At 33.7% G+C, this 16,715-nt stretch overlaps 1 protein-coding gene across 1 annotated transcript in view; it reads left to right on the top strand.

The window, feature by feature from the left end:
• The window catches only part of LOC124360814 (vacuolar protein sorting-associated protein 16B), a 30,302-nt gene extending 19,315 nt beyond the window's left edge, over positions 1 to 10,987 (top strand). The window contains exons 7-11 of the mRNA XM_046814732.1: positions 220 to 247; positions 4,353 to 4,479; positions 6,069 to 6,283; positions 8,184 to 8,360; positions 10,679 to 10,987. Of these exons, the coding sequence (XP_046670688.1) occupies positions 220 to 247; positions 4,353 to 4,479; positions 6,069 to 6,283; positions 8,184 to 8,360; positions 10,679 to 10,744 (613 nt within the window). The 3' untranslated portion in view covers positions 10,745 to 10,987. The remainder of the gene's footprint in view (positions 1 to 219; positions 248 to 4,352; positions 4,480 to 6,068; positions 6,284 to 8,183; positions 8,361 to 10,678) is intronic.
• The last annotated feature ends 5,728 nt before the right edge of the window (positions 10,988 to 16,715 follow it).

Raw genomic sequence — 16,715 nt, 5'->3', positions numbered from 1 at the left:
ATATCATATGGATAGACAGACAAATTGCGTTTATCATCTTTTGAATTAAGTATGCATCATTTTTAAATTCCTTAAAATTTGACATTTGCTGGTTGGTAATTTTTTAACTCTGACATTGTCAGTAAAATTGCAGCTCAGTAAATGTATCATATGATATTGTTTGTCAACTAATACTCAGGGTTTGTATATTTTATTTTTCAACACATTTTCATTTTTCAGAATGCTGGGGAAGAACAAGGACGCTTCGGTAAGTATTTTGTTGTGTTACAGAAACCATGTCTATAATGTAATAAAATTCAAATTCCTCACACATTCATCATTATCACTAATGCTCTAACTTCCAAATGTCTCAAATAATGTACATATGGCACATGTATGCTTTATTACTTAAATATAAAAAACTAAAGTGTTCTTACAAAGATCACACTTCTTTAGGTGTGAATATGTAGTTGCAGCCTCTGGGAGAACTATGTCTTGTTTTTCAATTTCTCAATGTCATAGACAAGTGAAATTTGACACACATGTCTCTTAGGCTCTCAAAAGACAAATTAAACATTTTTCATGAAGATCAATTACCCATGGTGGCGGTGGAATGGGGTTACGACCCGTAGAGGAACAATTTTTCTGGTTCATCTTCCAGATGGCCTAGAACGATGAAATTTGAACACGTGCCTTATGCTCTCAACAGACAAAGTAGGCCTATGAATTTTTCATGAAGATCAACCAGGTGATAAAATAAGTTAGCAACACCCTAGAAGAACTTTATTTTATTTTCCAACTCCCCTCTGTTCTAGAAGGTGAAATTTGACATATGTCTTATGCTCTCAACAACTAACTTCACTGAAATACCTTAGACCGGAAGTAGGTTACAAGATTCGAAAGTAGATGAAGCAGGCTTCTCATATCCACATATGTATCATGACATCAATCCAAACGCTACTATGATACCAAAAGTGCCTGAAACCAGTAGACGTTTTTGACTGATATTGGATTTTCATACGTACCTATGAATATTTTGTTTGATTGTAGCAACAAGGTAAAGTTTACTATGACATCTGAAATATTAATAAATTGATGTATTAATTATAAATTTGAACCAGACGTGCTTTTACACATGCAAAACCAGAAATAAGAGGCAGTTGCAATTTCGTTGAACTTTTGAACTTCTTGACTATGAGCAATGAAATAATGTAGACCGTTACATTTCAACACTGCAGTGGCCTGAGATAGTTGTTATTGAAATCGTGGGGGATATTTATTAACACATTATAGAGTGTTGCAGAGAAATTAGTGTATTTCGTTGGTACTCATAGTTAATTTAAAGTCTAAATTATTTCACTTGTTTTACGGGATGTCAAAGCTGTTATAGGAGTTGGCCATTTTACTTGTGAGAAAAAGTGATGTTGTTCATTACATTGTCATAAATGCTTAAAGACAATAAAGATTTCTTGATACAAAAAGACTGTTCCACTCTCCAATGCAAGTCTTGTTCTTTAAACTGATCAGGGACATTTGAATATCTTTTAGTGACTATCGCTTATTTTCAGGAGTGTTCATTAAGCCATTTAAAAAGCATGTGCCTACGGCGTCCCTATTATTCAGATGGTGTTTGCATGCAATGCCGCGGATTACTGCTAGTTATGTATAAGTAGACTTCTCTGTAAAAATTAATTATATTTTACCACATATATATATATATATATATTAGGGTTTCTGCTTTTTAGTTTATCTCGAGTGTTTCTGAGACCAGTTTTTTGTCATTAAACATTTATTATGATTCTATAAATGGAATTTCGTACAATTTATTACAATATAATAAATACCAGGAAAACCCCAGCTAGTGCTTAGTTGTTTCTCCATCATCAGAATTGCAAATTCGTTATGTATTAAAGGCCAGTAGGCAATGTTTATTTTAGAGCCTCAAACATGTTGAAAAATCAAGATTAAAAATTTATGAGAAAGTTAATAATCCCTTTACGATTTTGGAGTAATGTTAATGTGATTGCGTAAAGATGTGCTACTTACATAATATTACGCATTTTTATGTTGTTCCTGTTTTGTTCTGCAAGAAGCATTTCTATGACAACCGCGCATTGCACAAGTAGTTCTGATGTTTTCTACCAGATGTCAGCACTTCCTTCCTCTGTTATGAGTGCACTTTGATGTGTTCACTGTAGTCACAGAGTGCAGACAGCTACCTCATGTTGTTCTTGTTGTTGCATGTCACCCATCCTGAGGTATTTTATGCTTTAGTTTATTTAATGTTTATTGTACCATGGTAATATACAATGCACATATAGACGATTGATTTTTTTTGTGTGATGATGACACAAACACGGATAGTGAACAGTGTATAAAAAGTAACACGATTTTTTTTAAAAGGCATTACAAATACCTATTTCTGTATAAAAAGTATGTATTAAAACTCTATAAACTGTCTCTGTAAAAAAACCCGCAAAAAATCAGTAAAACAATGTATGTGTTCAGTAAAACACATATAAGTTCTATGTGGCAGGTCGGTGAGTGCAGACCTATTGTGACCTGTCTTCTGAATTTCAGTTTTAATAATTAGTGTTTTGTTATTATTTAGTGCATGTTTTAGAGTTAGTCTATTTAGATTTGATACAACATGGTTTTTCGATTCCGGACTTATGCGTATCACAATGTTCCGGTTTATTTTAACCTAAATTTTAGTTATGTGTCAGGTAAGCTATTCACTTGAGGAAGAGATCAGATTGCAGATTTTGAAACGTAGTGTTACTGATTTGTTGTATCACTGAACTATGGTAAATGTCCAGAAAAGTTCTGTTCATTCGCAATCCTTCCATTGTCGAAAACAAACTTCAAACAGAAAAAACAACATAGTACAAAAAGAAAGGGGGATAATTTAATTTGAGTGTTTCCTACACAAGCATTAAAGATCCTGACAGTGATTGGCCTATTTGTGCGAGAGGTGATAGTGTACGCTGATAAGCAAAAGTGCCCTCGCAACGACTTCCACAACCACCACACCAGGCACGCTTCTCGTTTGTGACTTCCTAACACAGGCTTAATCTCTCTCTCTCTCTATATATATATACAGGGTTATCATAAAAGAATGGTGCGGTTTCAGTAATTCGTGGGAAGGTAGTAGGGAAATTTCTAGATATTATATTGGTATCTCTGAAAGTCTACACCCCAAAAGTTTGTTTATAAGCTGTTCTAGCCTCAAAATCAGTTATTGTATTGTTGTTTTGGTGATTTTAGTGATTTACTACTTTCTCGGATAGAGATAAAGCTAAGTGTGTATTTTTGGCTGAATTATAATCCGTAATTTTAGTTCAACGTGCGTTCCGCCGTGAATTTGGAAGAGAGCCACCACACAACTTCTTCAACTTCATTTCCAACAAGATCGTGCTTCAGTGTACCTAACACCTTGTGATTTTTTTCTTGTGGGGTACATCAAAAGCGTTGTTTATTCAAAAAAATTCATGACCTGAACCACTTAAAACACAGGATTAATGAAGCAATAAGATTCAGATTCAGATCTTTCAGAATAACAACCATAACCGAAGAAATGTTAACGAATGTTTGGAGAGAAGTTGAGTATCATTTGGAGCGACTAAGGGCGCACTTATTGAAATTTATTAATTACGTAAAAAAACTGTTTGAGACGACAAATTAGACGAATAAACAACATTAACTGTAAGTAATTAGGATTTTCTATAAACCGTGTCCAGAACTGCACCATTCTTTTATGATAATCCTGTATATACAAAAACCAAGTTATATTGGCTGCAGACTGCATAATCAGTTTCCTGAGGAATTAAAAAAACTGAAGGAGCAAGACCTAAGGAGGGTCTTGAGGAGGTGGCTGATTAACTGACCTCACATTTGCTGAATTCTTTAATAAAGATTGAAGAATTCCTTTCCTTCTTATATATGACTGATCTAACTACTATTGCAGTAACTAAGTTTTTTTGTAGTAATCCTGTTGGTTTTTTATAAAGTACCGTACACTATGGTATTTCTCTATGAAATTACAAGTAAAGATGTATAATACAGCATAAGGTGTATCTGAATTTCCTCCGTTTACAGTTCACTGAATAAATATAACACTGATAATGTTATATTTCAAAATTATGTAATAACTTGAAAAAAGTGAAAACTTGTTATTTTTCATAACACTAAGACAAAGAAAGCAATGGTGTGTGTTACAGGTAAGTTTTATAGATATCAGTTATCTCAAAATAGGTTTAGCAGATTCTACATTTAATTAGATGTTTTACTAATACAATTAGCCTTTTAATAATAATATTTGAGAGATAACCCAGTTGCTAACACAGCCTTTATAATTGAAACCTTGTCTACAGATGAAGCAGTTTGAGATGGCATCCCAGAGCACTCAACGTCAACTGCAACGGCTGATGGTTTGTGCGAAGAACCATGTGTTCGACAATAAAGACTACCATATATTGGACAGTTATATAAAGTTTTTAGGTAGGTCAGTATGATCTGATTTAGTGATTTATTATTGGTTTTGTATAAACTATTAATACAAACCGTTAATGATCTAAAACTTTTTTAATGTGTTGTATTTAATTTTTATCTACTCCTCTAGATTGTACTGGCATTGATGTTTCGGAAGTAAGTAAATGGGTGTTCAGATATATATATATATATATATATATTTATATATATATATATATATATATATATATATATATATATATATATATATATATATATATATGTATGTATGCAAAACATTTATGTATTTGAGAATATATTGTATATTGTGCTTTAAATTACAAAACAAATGACAGTGAAACCGTATTATAATATTTTCCGTCGATATAACACATGCAGTTCTTATAAGCAGAAAACTTATAAGGAACTCTGGTTCTTCACCATTTTTTTCTTACTTAGTTCACTGTTTAGGCATTTTAAAGACTGTATAGTTATTGGTAAATCGTGCAGGAGCACAACCAATTTAACACATTTTAATGTCTTTGCACACGGCCCGTCCTGCAGTATATATTGCGCAAAGACTAAAGATCTGCTGTGAAAAGAAGACCAGTTGATTTCCCCCCCCCCCCACAATACGAGGAGGTCCACACAAAATTTTGGAATAACTCTGCTGTGGGCGAGGCTTCTGCAGTACAAACTTCTGCTACTAGGTGTCAGCAGCGCAACTCATCACCATTTCAGTGCCGTCTGGATCGTCAACCTGGCTTGTTCTGTTCTTCTGTAGTGACAGTTTTTGCTGTTGTTTTGTGATATTTTCCTTTTTTATGGAGGGAAGTTTGAGTAAACAGTGAACAGCTGTGAAATTTTGTTTCCTGCTCAGTAAAAATGTTGTTAAAAGTGGTTGAACACAGCCTACAAAGATGTTGCTGTGGGGAAAATTTTAAGTGTACGAGTGGTTTTCTTGGTTTAAAAATGGCGACATATACACATTAATGTCAAGCCTCTTTCCGGACGTCCATCAACTGCCCAAACAGATGAAAGCGGTCAGAAAATTAAAATAATTTTGCTTTCCGACAGACCATCAGAGATTAGTGGGCTATCTTGGAGGTTGGTACAGTGAATTTTATCTGAAGATTTAGGAATGAAAAGGGTCCCTGCCAAGTTTGTGCATCATGTTCTGACTGACAATAAAAAACGTAACGATCAATTGTAACGTAAATTTTACAGCTGCACATTGTTCACTCGAATTTTCCATCATAAAAAAGGAAAATAAGACAGAAGAACAGAACAAGGCAGGTTGAAGATTTAGGCGGCACTGACATGGCAATGAGTTGTACTACCGACAGCTAGCAGCGGAAGTTTGAACCACAGAAGAGCTGTTCCGGGAGCTTTTGGATACCCCCTTGTATATTACAGAATCTTGCTTTTTTTACTTAAAACAATGGAAAATATTCAGTCCCAGAGTTTAAGGACCAGGGTAATTTTTTCAGTCCTGAATGGATTTCATCAAGCCAGACGACACTCAGTTCACATTACGTAGTTATAAATTATTTTTCGAACTTAAATTTGCATTTTTTGCTTTAACCTTAGCTACTTGTAAACGTTCTGAGTGGTTGTAGAATGGCAAGGAGAAAGTCACATAGAAGGAGACTCTGTGGTGGACTGCCTATCAGAGTTGTGCGAGAAACACTGGGGTGAAGTGAAGGGACCCTTGTCTCCAGCATGTTTCACCCAGCAGCAGCGAGTCAGTGATAAACAGTATCAGTGGACGGCCATCAACGCCCGAGCCAAGCTGCAGGCCTGGCCAGACATACAGGCACTCCTCACTGCCAAGGTGGGTATGCAAAGATTGTTAATATAAAAATTATACAAATTTGATAAATTCCTTCTACGGGTAAATAAAAAGTCAGGACACTCCCTTCTATTTTTGTACAATATACTTTATACCTTTGTTTATTTTTTAACAATACTGTCTACATTATTAATTCGACTCCCAACAGAATAGAAATGATTTTGAACGTAAACCAATATTTATATAAAGTACAAGCAATAAAAACCAACTTCAGTGTTTAAACATAAATTTGAATAAAGGCTTCAAAATTAAATTTAATAAAATTAGATTTTGTTTGTGATATTTTAAGATTTTATTGGGCGCTAGACAGTGTAAACTATCGTCTTTTTGAACACTTTTATTTCATACAGAAATATTGAGCTAAACATTATGATTTATTGAGGTTCAAAGAAGGGGCTAGGAAGCCAACTGATCAGACAAAATTAGGCCAATTGGTTTTTGTTGCGAATTATAAAAAATGAACTTTGAGAAAGAATCTCAAAATATTAAACAAATTAGAGAATTGTAATAAACCAATGCGGATTCACAGTATGGTTTTGAGAAGTTCGTCTAAAATAAGCCAATAATAAAAAAGGCCCAATCCTGTATACTTTTTTGCCACCATCCTGTCTTTGCTGTGATGATCGCCACTTACTATTGGCCTCTGGTTAGTTCTCTGTGGTTGGTCGGTGTGTGCAGATCTATTGTGACCTGTATTCTGTAGTTCAGTTTTAATAGTTTATTTTTATTAAGTACATGTTTTAGAGTTAGATGCATGGGGTTGACACACAACATGGTTGTTGTGATTCCTGACTTATGCATGTCACAACGGTCTGGTAAAATTAGTTTATTTTAACCTGGATTGTAGTTATGTGTTAGGTTAGTCACCTGAGGCAGAGATCAGATTGCAGATCTCAAAACTTAGTAGTACTGAACTTTTTTTGTCACTGAACGATGGAAAATGTCTTGAAAATTCCTATTTCCTTCAATAGACAATAAATAATACTCTTTGTTCATAAACTCACTAATAGTGTAGAAGCGATGATGGACGAGCCAGTTGAGAATTTTTTGTAGATGCTTTACTGGTGACACAAAGCATCTCAGTTTTAAGCATGACCTTATGCTGATGCCCACATCATTAGCAACTTCGCGAGGAATTAAACAGTGTATTACAAGTATACAATAATAAATCTTTTGTTAGAATGTTATAAATTATTAATAATCCTAATGTACTAAGAAATGACAAAGATTTTCTAACAAAAAATGTATTATTCTACAGACTTTTAAACTATAGACATTGGTCACATGTAAATTTAAATACAAAAATTTAGCCACCAAGGTAGTTAAAGGATATGACAATTTGGTTTCAATTATTTATTTTCATAATTTACCTTAACCTACAAGTACCTAATGATGAATTCGTTGAATTTGAAATGTACATTGTACAAAATAAAATATATCAAAAAGTGTTAAAAAAATGTATTATTGTATGTTTGTATCAAACACTTTTCGAGGCTACATCTCTAATAAGTGTATTAGAGTACCGACTCTAAGCAAACTTAATATTTACCTATATTATGTATAGAGAAAAGTAAAATTTAAATTTCCACTATTATTTTAAACTTCAGTATTAGAATATATTTAGTTTTTCTTCATAACAAGGGACCTCTTTACATATTCTATATTTGTAAATACTTCTTTTGTAATACAATGGTTTAACATAAGTTTTGTGGAAAGTTGGTTTTATTGTATTAATGGAATTGCTCCTGTTGTTTTAAAATAAGGTGATGTAAATCAATAAATTGATGTGACGAAGATCTTTTGTAGTTAAAAAAAAAATTGAATAAGTATTAGGTGATGTTTGGTTTCTTCATGTATCGATATTTGTTCTATGTTCTTCCAGGGCTGGCTGAGGGGTCCCAAGTTGCGTGTGTCACTGCCGATGGAACATGTGATCACAACCCTCCACAGCTGTGGAGCACCACAAGACGTGCTCTACACGTTCCTCCAGCTGGTAGACAATCTGGACAAGCGGCTGGCAGTGGCTCGGCTCGTGGCGTGTGACAAGGCCATCATAGAGGTGAGTCCAGACGCAGAACCGTTGCATCGAGGTCAGAACAGCTGTGGAGCGGTTCATTACCTCTGGTCGCGTCATGTATATCAGATTTGTTTATAATTGGTGGCAATTAATAATCAGTGATCAAAATTTAAGATCAAGTCAAAGAACTTTCATGATCTAGAAAGGTTTCGCATTGAGCCCCGGATTGAGAGTACGTCTTGAGTTGTGTCTATATGAGACTTTTTTTATATTATTTGGCCGGATGTTGAACATTTTTCTTTCAATACAACACGTTTCTGCTGTATTGTCTGCTACGATGTGTGAAAAGTAGGCAGTAAGTTGCTCACTGGATGTTTTTGGAGTGAACCAATTTCGTTCTTATCAACTCTGTCTAAACTGTTGGAAAGCTTCAGAGTATAATGCCTGTACAGCAGTCAAAAGTTAACTTACAAGCATATCTGCAGCTTCCTGTGGTATAAGATCCGATAGTGTTCTTATTGCTTTTTTTAAGCATTAAGATCTTGCTAGAGTATGCTCTGAAGTCCCTTCACGCTACATCTAATGTTCTTGACAACGGTGTGCTATGCTGTCTTTGCTGCAATAAGTTGTTAGTATGTTGAGAACATCACTAATTGCTACACCTAGTAGATCAAATTATGTTTTTGTTTGTGATGATGAAATGTGTTCAAGTTGTTCATGTCTTCGGTCGAAATTATTTAGAATATCTTTAATGGTTTAATTGCTTTATCATTTTGTAGTATTGAATTTGTTGATGTGACAAAGCTTATGTGTGCAGCGTTCTTTTTATTAAGTAGGATTATGTCATCTGCATGGATGGTAATTTCTACTTTCAGTTTATATACCTTGCAGTCATTTGTAAAAAGAACAAAGAAAAGGAGACCCAAGACTGAGCCCTGTGGGACTCCTCTATTTATATGGACCATTTACAACCAGAGATAGAGCTTTCCTACATGTTAACAACTTGTTTATAAGCCTATCTGGATAGCCTGCTGTTCAATGTTTTGCTGTGCTTGTGCTGATTCATGCATTACAAGTTTCCTGAAGCTAAGTTATGCACTAAGTAGTCAAAAGCTGTTGTTATCTAATAATAGTGCTACATAATGTTTGCCTTCAAGTTAGTTGACGCATACGGAACAGACTAGTGTTGATGTTAATGTTTTTTTTTCATACTCGTATTTTGTACAAAAATTCTTTATGTTCATCGTTTCAAGATAGTTGGGTATTCTTGTAAGTGTCTTTCTTATTTTTTTTGAAAAGATGGAGATAGGAAATTTTCTGCTTTGATCATGGAATAATTATGTTTTGTTTAGGATAAATCTTTAAAAGTTTCAAACCAGAAAGAAATTGACTATGTTGAATTAGTTATTAATTGAACTCACACCAGAGCTGCTAGTTGTATTGTGCCAATGTTTCACTACAACCTACAAATGTTTTAATGGTTAACCAAGTTTTTTAGAGATCTGGGGAAAGGAGACTGAACATTAAGATGAAGGAAAAAATGATGGGCGAGTAGAATGAAGGAACTATTAATAAAATATGTATTTATTTAGGATGATGTTAGTTTTGTTGTTACATAGTGGGCACTAAGTTTCGGATTTATTCAGTACATGCTCTTTTGCCTCCCTGAAATATTACTGTCAGTTAGTGAATCTTGCAGCTACACTGAACATGTGTTAAGTGAAATGCAAAACACTTTCTGTGTTCCGCTTGTACTAAAAATTCTAATAATGTTATTGAAATTGAAAGGAACCAAAATAAAGTATGGGATAGTGCACACAGTCTATGTATTGGGGGAAACAGGGTGCAAAGCAATCTTGAAATGAAAAACTTCCATAGGAAACAAAATTTGTGATCGTAGAGTATTTTTAAAATTTTCTTAAATCTTACAAACCGTTTCAGCTATCAGAGGTAGATGCTCAATTTTTATCATCATGCACATTTTCATGCACTATCTCACCCATTTTCTTACATTGAATGTTTATCAAATTTGGTCCATTCTAGGGACCTCAGAGATCTGTGGAAAAATTAGGATGCACTTCGTGACTGTGGTTTTACAAACAATCATTGCTAAGTCAATATAAGTAGCCTACACAAAATTGCATAAACTCTTTCATAATAAAACAGTGGTTGTACCATGCATGTATAAAACAGCAATTGCAGTTAATGGCAAGAAATATTTATGGAATGTACTTTCTGGATGTACTTTGTACTAATGTGATTCTGAATTTTGAAAAATATTTCTTAACATGCAAGAAATAACTATTGCCAGTCCAGATGTATAGATTTCCTGATTAAAATAAGTAACACTTTTGTTTTAGGCATCTATGACGTTAAGGGACAGGCAGTCACTCCCGAGTTTCCGGGCAACACTACCTTCCAGTTAGTCGACAAGATCCTGACACAAGTGACTTTGATTGTGGGCGAATTTTCAGATGCTTTCTGTTTGTGTAAATAATGTAACTATTTCATTTTCCTCAAAGTGTAAGATTAAAGAACATTTTCTGGTGTTTTTGGAAACAAACACAGAAGTGAATGAGGTTGCTGTGATATTGCCTTTATATGTACATCTATTAATACTGTAGTATTTTGTTATATTATTTATATAAAATAAAATAGTATTGTTTTTATACGTTATTTTCCTTGATCACAACTTGATTAGAATTGACATGTTCACAATGTCACCATTTTTCTGGACTTTTTTATTTGCTGCTAAATATTTGAATAATAATGGGAAAAAAGCGTAATCAGTTTTTTACATCAAACGTCTTAAGTATAACGAGAAAGGTGTGTAAGCTTCACAATTTTGCACATAAACAATTGTTTTATTGTATTTTTTCAATTTTTCACCATTTACTCCAATGGGTACCTAAGAAAAATAATTTACCTTAAAAATTAAGTAATTGTGCGGTCGACGGGGTACAAGATAGTCTTAGGTATTTATTTAAGCATGGGATCAAATTTAGCAAACTACAAAGACAGGCAAACAATAAAAACACAATAATGAAATGCACAGCAATGTGTACCTTATTGGGCACACGACACGCTTTACAAAAGCCTGGTGTGTACCAGATCGGGTACACGCGATCTTTCACAACTGTCATCGTGAACAAATATCTTCTGCAAGTAATATTAAATTGTTGGTCACGTTAAAATAGCCTTTTTGTTGTCATTCCAGAGCACTAAATGCCAATCTGTAACCAATAAGGATTATATATTTTATTCTTTCAATTAATTAAATTACCACCAAGCTATTGATGAGCTGGCTGGTGTTGGCTCGGATGTATTGGTGTATATAACATGAAGTTTACCTTAAATAGTTCTCACACAGCCATAAGATAAAATAATTTCACTAAATTCTAAACCAATGAGATTATACTATATTGGTTTTCATTTGGTTATAACAGATTTAATAAAGTAATAATATTTAATTCCAAAAAAGATATAGTTTCACTATTTAATACATATGTTTATGTGTGATTTTCATACCTCACAGAGAGTTAATCAATCTATTGATAAATAATTTGGTTTGACCGAAGAAAATGATGCCTTCTCTTATAATGTTTATGTTTTTAATTTTGTAGTTCACAATAATGATTTTTTTATACTAATCAAAAATCAGTAGTGTGGCTGGTGCACTTTCTGCCTCCTGCTTTTTATTCAAGCATTTTTCCTTAAATTAACTTTATAATAATTCATTTTGTAATAATGAAACATATGAGGCATATTCGAAAAGTATGTACCGTACCATTGCGCTGGAGTCGGTTTTCACGCTTGCGTGTAAATTTTCCTTGTTCACTGACTGAACTAACACCATTTTGGTTTTTTTTTTTTTGTTCTCTTAAGACAAGAAGCTTATAAATTGCACTTAGTCCTATAAGAACCTTAGCGCTGCTTCCGGAGTGACAGGATATTCAGGATGGGTAAGGTTAGGGAGTATGGGCCGCCTCCTGTCGAGATCCATGAGGAAGAATTTAGGGCACTAATCTAAGTCATGTTCCCTCGAAAGAAGGTGAGATCAGCTCTAAACCAGCCTCTCCAGTCAAAGCAGGCAGGAGGTGGCATACCCTTGTTGAGGCTAGCAAGAACCTTTGACTCTTAGGGAACTAACCCCACCAACTCTTAACAGTCATCTCCCGCAGTAGACTAAATCTATTGAATTACCCTTGCACCCCAGAATCTCAACATTTTCGGTTAGTGATGTGCTGCTCCTGGATATACATAAGGTTGCCAGATTTAAATGACTCATCGGTTTTTGCTGTGCCTAGGGTTAGGTCCAACTGGAAGGTATAAACCAGCCAGAAGTGGTTTGATACTCCTGGGGTGCAATATATTTTATGTTAATATAAAGCATAAATTCATGAGTGTTTGACAATTAATTGAAAATGACAAGTAATAATACGCTGAAATAGATTGCAATATATAATTGACGCAGCAACTTTTTTATAACACATTTATTAATAAGTCAAAATATAAATAACAGTTATATAAATAATTACAATAACATTATTTGAGACTTACATATATGAATTAATCTTTAGGTATAATTAGTACATTTTCAAGAATGAAAGTTTAGTTCTTTGTGTCATTTCAAACATTTGTGAGAAAATTGTGTATAAAATAAATAATAGTGGTGTACAGTAGGACTGATATACTAGTACAATGAAATCACACATTTTAAAGTTTAAAAGCTAAAATACAACTGAACTAAAAATATTAAATTGAAATCATCTCTTGCTATTTATTACCTTAATGAATAAATAAATTATGTTTACAACACTGGAATGTAAACAACAAATTTGTTATATTTGATTAGATAATGATTATAGTAAATCAGAATAAATAAATAAGTACACTTCAGAGCCAATATATCTATAACCTACCTATAGAATGTGCTTAAAAACTAAATTCTGAGATCTATTTGCATTTTTGGTTTCGTAATTAACTGGAAATTAGTATAGAATATCTATTTTAGGAATGGGCCGGTATCAAAATTGTGGTCGCAATTCCGAATTTGATTCTGATTCCATTATTATTTTCTTGTGAAATACCGGTACTCATTCTCAAGATATCAAAGTAACAAATCACTTTAAAAAAAAAATAAATAGAATTTAACATTAATACAAATAAATCACCAATTATTTTTTACCGGTTTTAGTTTTACTTATTTAAAACACATGCATAGAATAGAATAAACCAATAGAAACAAAGGCAAGCATGTTTTTGTTTTGTCCCGTTTTAAGGGAAATTTGGCCAGTAGGAGTGCTTCTCGTCTCTAGCATGCTACTACTACCATGTCAGTAGTATATTCATATTTCGACTATCCGGCCTCCAGGATTGCTTCTGTGAAAAAGTAGCTCAAAATAAGTATCTGGAAACTATGTTTTAAATAAAGTATACCATTATAGTTAGACCATAGACCTAAATAGTAAATATGATAATGGATCGCTCACTTGAATGTAACAACAGCAGTACGGTCCTTCATCGTATTGATTCTACACATTAGAGTGCGTAATTTGGTCCTTGTCTATAGTACATTTAGCGTTATAAATGCTTCATTTATTGCAGAGTAAAGACAAAAATATCATAAGTTCACAAAAGTATGTTTTAACTATTGCATTGGAATCAAGTGAAAAGAGCCAGGGTATCGAAAATCTTCAATACCTCAATTATGCTAAGTAACGTAGTATTCTAATAGCAATTATCGACCCATCCCTACATATTCTATTGAATACTCTAAATCACTAAAAGATATAATTATGAAAAGAACATAAGGCTGTTAATAAACTCAGTAAAACAATTTTTAATATAGTAGTGATAAACTTTGAAGGTATGTAATGGAATATTTTTAAGACATAATATAAGTCATGCATTTACAAGTGTACACCACATCAACCATTGCTAAATATTCAGCCAGCACTGGTAGATGAGCATTAAGCATCTCACCTTACCACCCCAAGGACCCGGGTTCGAATCTTGTTTTGGTTTGAACACGGCTTTTTTTACATGCTAACAAATAATCATCTTAGGCTATCTTGAAACAATATAGACGGATCTGGGCTACAACTAGAAAATCCATTTAAAAAATCCGATTTACGAGTAGTAGATAAAATCCACAGATAAAATGTTGAGTTAACAGTGATTACAAGTAGTTTTAACAATAATCGTATACATACAGAAACTAGAAACAATTTGTATTTATAAAATGAAATATAGTTGTCTTATAAAAGGTGTTTTTCTAAGTATCTGACATCATAATATGTATTAGAAGACTTAATTGTATGATAATCCATCACATGACATTCACTTTAAAGACAGTAACGCAACCGTACAAATTGTCAACCACCAGGATAGCATTCGTCAGCTCGAAGTGCAACATCACTGTCTGCTGACAGGGCAGGGGCAGTAGGATAGAGGATCAAAGTCCTAGAATTGTAGAAGTAATTGATGTCACGTCGTCGTCTGGTGGCAACCCGTAGAACATACCCAGAAACACTGCATCAGATAGTCCAGTGTTCTCCCGCTTACAGTTTCACCTGTAATCAATGGGAGTACTTAAACATCAAGGTACAGTTTGTTTATCCATTTTTTTCTGTTTCATTATTAAGAACCCATTTTACCACATTGTGATTATTTTCAATATTGACAGGGCTACTGGATGCAGTGGGTGTCTGCGTGATCACAACTCTCACTAAATCTGTTAATATGACAAAATAACTTATTATTTCAGTATTGAAGTGTTTTATTCATTGTTGTGTAGCCACTTCTCTTAGAACAAGAAACTTAAAATTACACCTAGTCCTAAAAGGACCATTACGCTACTTCCGGAGTGACAGGATATTCTGTATGGGTAGGAGCAGCCTCCTGCCGAGATCCATCAGGACAAATTTAGGGCATTAGTCTCAGTCACATCCCCTCAGGGAGTGACACGTCCTTATGTCTATGTCTCTTTGGGAACCCTACCAATTCCAACAGACATCTTCCGCAGTAGACTAGACCTAACGAACTACCCTAGCACCCCAGAATGTCGACATTTGCGGTTAGTGATGTGCCGCTCCTGGAGATTCATAAGGTTGCCTAGATTTAAGTGACACATCGATGTTTGCTATGCCCTGTGTGAGTTCAACTGGAAGGTATAAACCAGCCAGAAGTTATCTCCCCTGGGGTGGTCTAGCCACTTTATGTTTGAGGTTACTCGCGTTCAGACGACAATTTTTCAAGCTTTCTCGTTCAGTTTTTGTGTCACTCAGTATGGGGTACTATATCTTCAACTTGACTACGAGGTCCGCTCAAAAGTATCTGTACTGGTATCACATCTTGACACATCACATCGTTCATTAGGTACTTTGTTACTATGGGTCAAACAGTCAGAATACTATGGTGTGGTATTATGGCAGTTAGGGGATGTTTTTCGTTGAAAAAGCCCACAAACGCATCAAAGTTTGAATTGGTATCACCCACCATTATGACACTCTAACTCACAACTTGCAACTTGTTCAGCAGACTATGGCTGAAATCACAGGTTCAGCAAATTACACAGATTTAGTAAATCACACATTAGAATTTACGAGTCCATCCATAACCTATTTTGAAATTGGGCAGATTATTTTCTTGTTGGTACATTTGCCTGTTGGTGGTTGTATAATTTTTTATAACCATTAGAGGAATGTTTTCATAACTGTTACAAAATGTTGGTGTAATATCAAATATTTATCCATATAACGATTTTTCTGGAGAGCTAAATGCTCATATTTTAGGATTTCATTCCTGTAGTGACAATGAGGAAAAGTAACCCTGTTATTGATGGAATTCTTATGCCATTTAAAAACACGAAGCTGCTACATCATCATTATTCTAAACTACCTATTTTGTTAAGACAAAGTGATATTTATTTTTCATTTCTTAATATATCTTTTTGTGACTATAAATAATTTCTTTCTACTTACTTTTCAGTGAAAACCTGCTGTTTGCTCGGTACATGGAAGCTTCTGAAACTGAATAAAAAATTTTTGTGAAACTTGATAAGCATATCCAATAAGTACTTTATTCTTTATTTACATACAAACTACTTTTAACAATTTAATACAGTTATTTTTTTGTTTGGCTCAAGATTAACAAGATAACTAACAATAATTAATCTTATAATAATCACTACTTGAACAAAAAAGATCAGGTAAAAATGCTATATTATAAAATAAATTGCATAACAAATATTACCACCAATGTTTATCTTAATAACTAGAGTAAGCAACTCCAAATAATAATGACATTAAATGAGTAATAAACAATTAATAAAAGTAGGCAATAAAATTAATAGTGACCAATAACAATCTTAAACTCAATATAAATGGCAAGAAA

Source organism: Homalodisca vitripennis, chromosome 4 (assembly GCF_021130785.1).
Source record: "Homalodisca vitripennis isolate AUS2020 chromosome 4, UT_GWSS_2.1, whole genome shotgun sequence".
NCBI lineage: Eukaryota > Metazoa > Arthropoda > Insecta > Hemiptera > Cicadellidae > Homalodisca > Homalodisca vitripennis.
The sequence above is the reverse complement of the archived record's forward strand: the minus strand, read 5'-3'. Positions and strand labels throughout refer to the sequence as shown.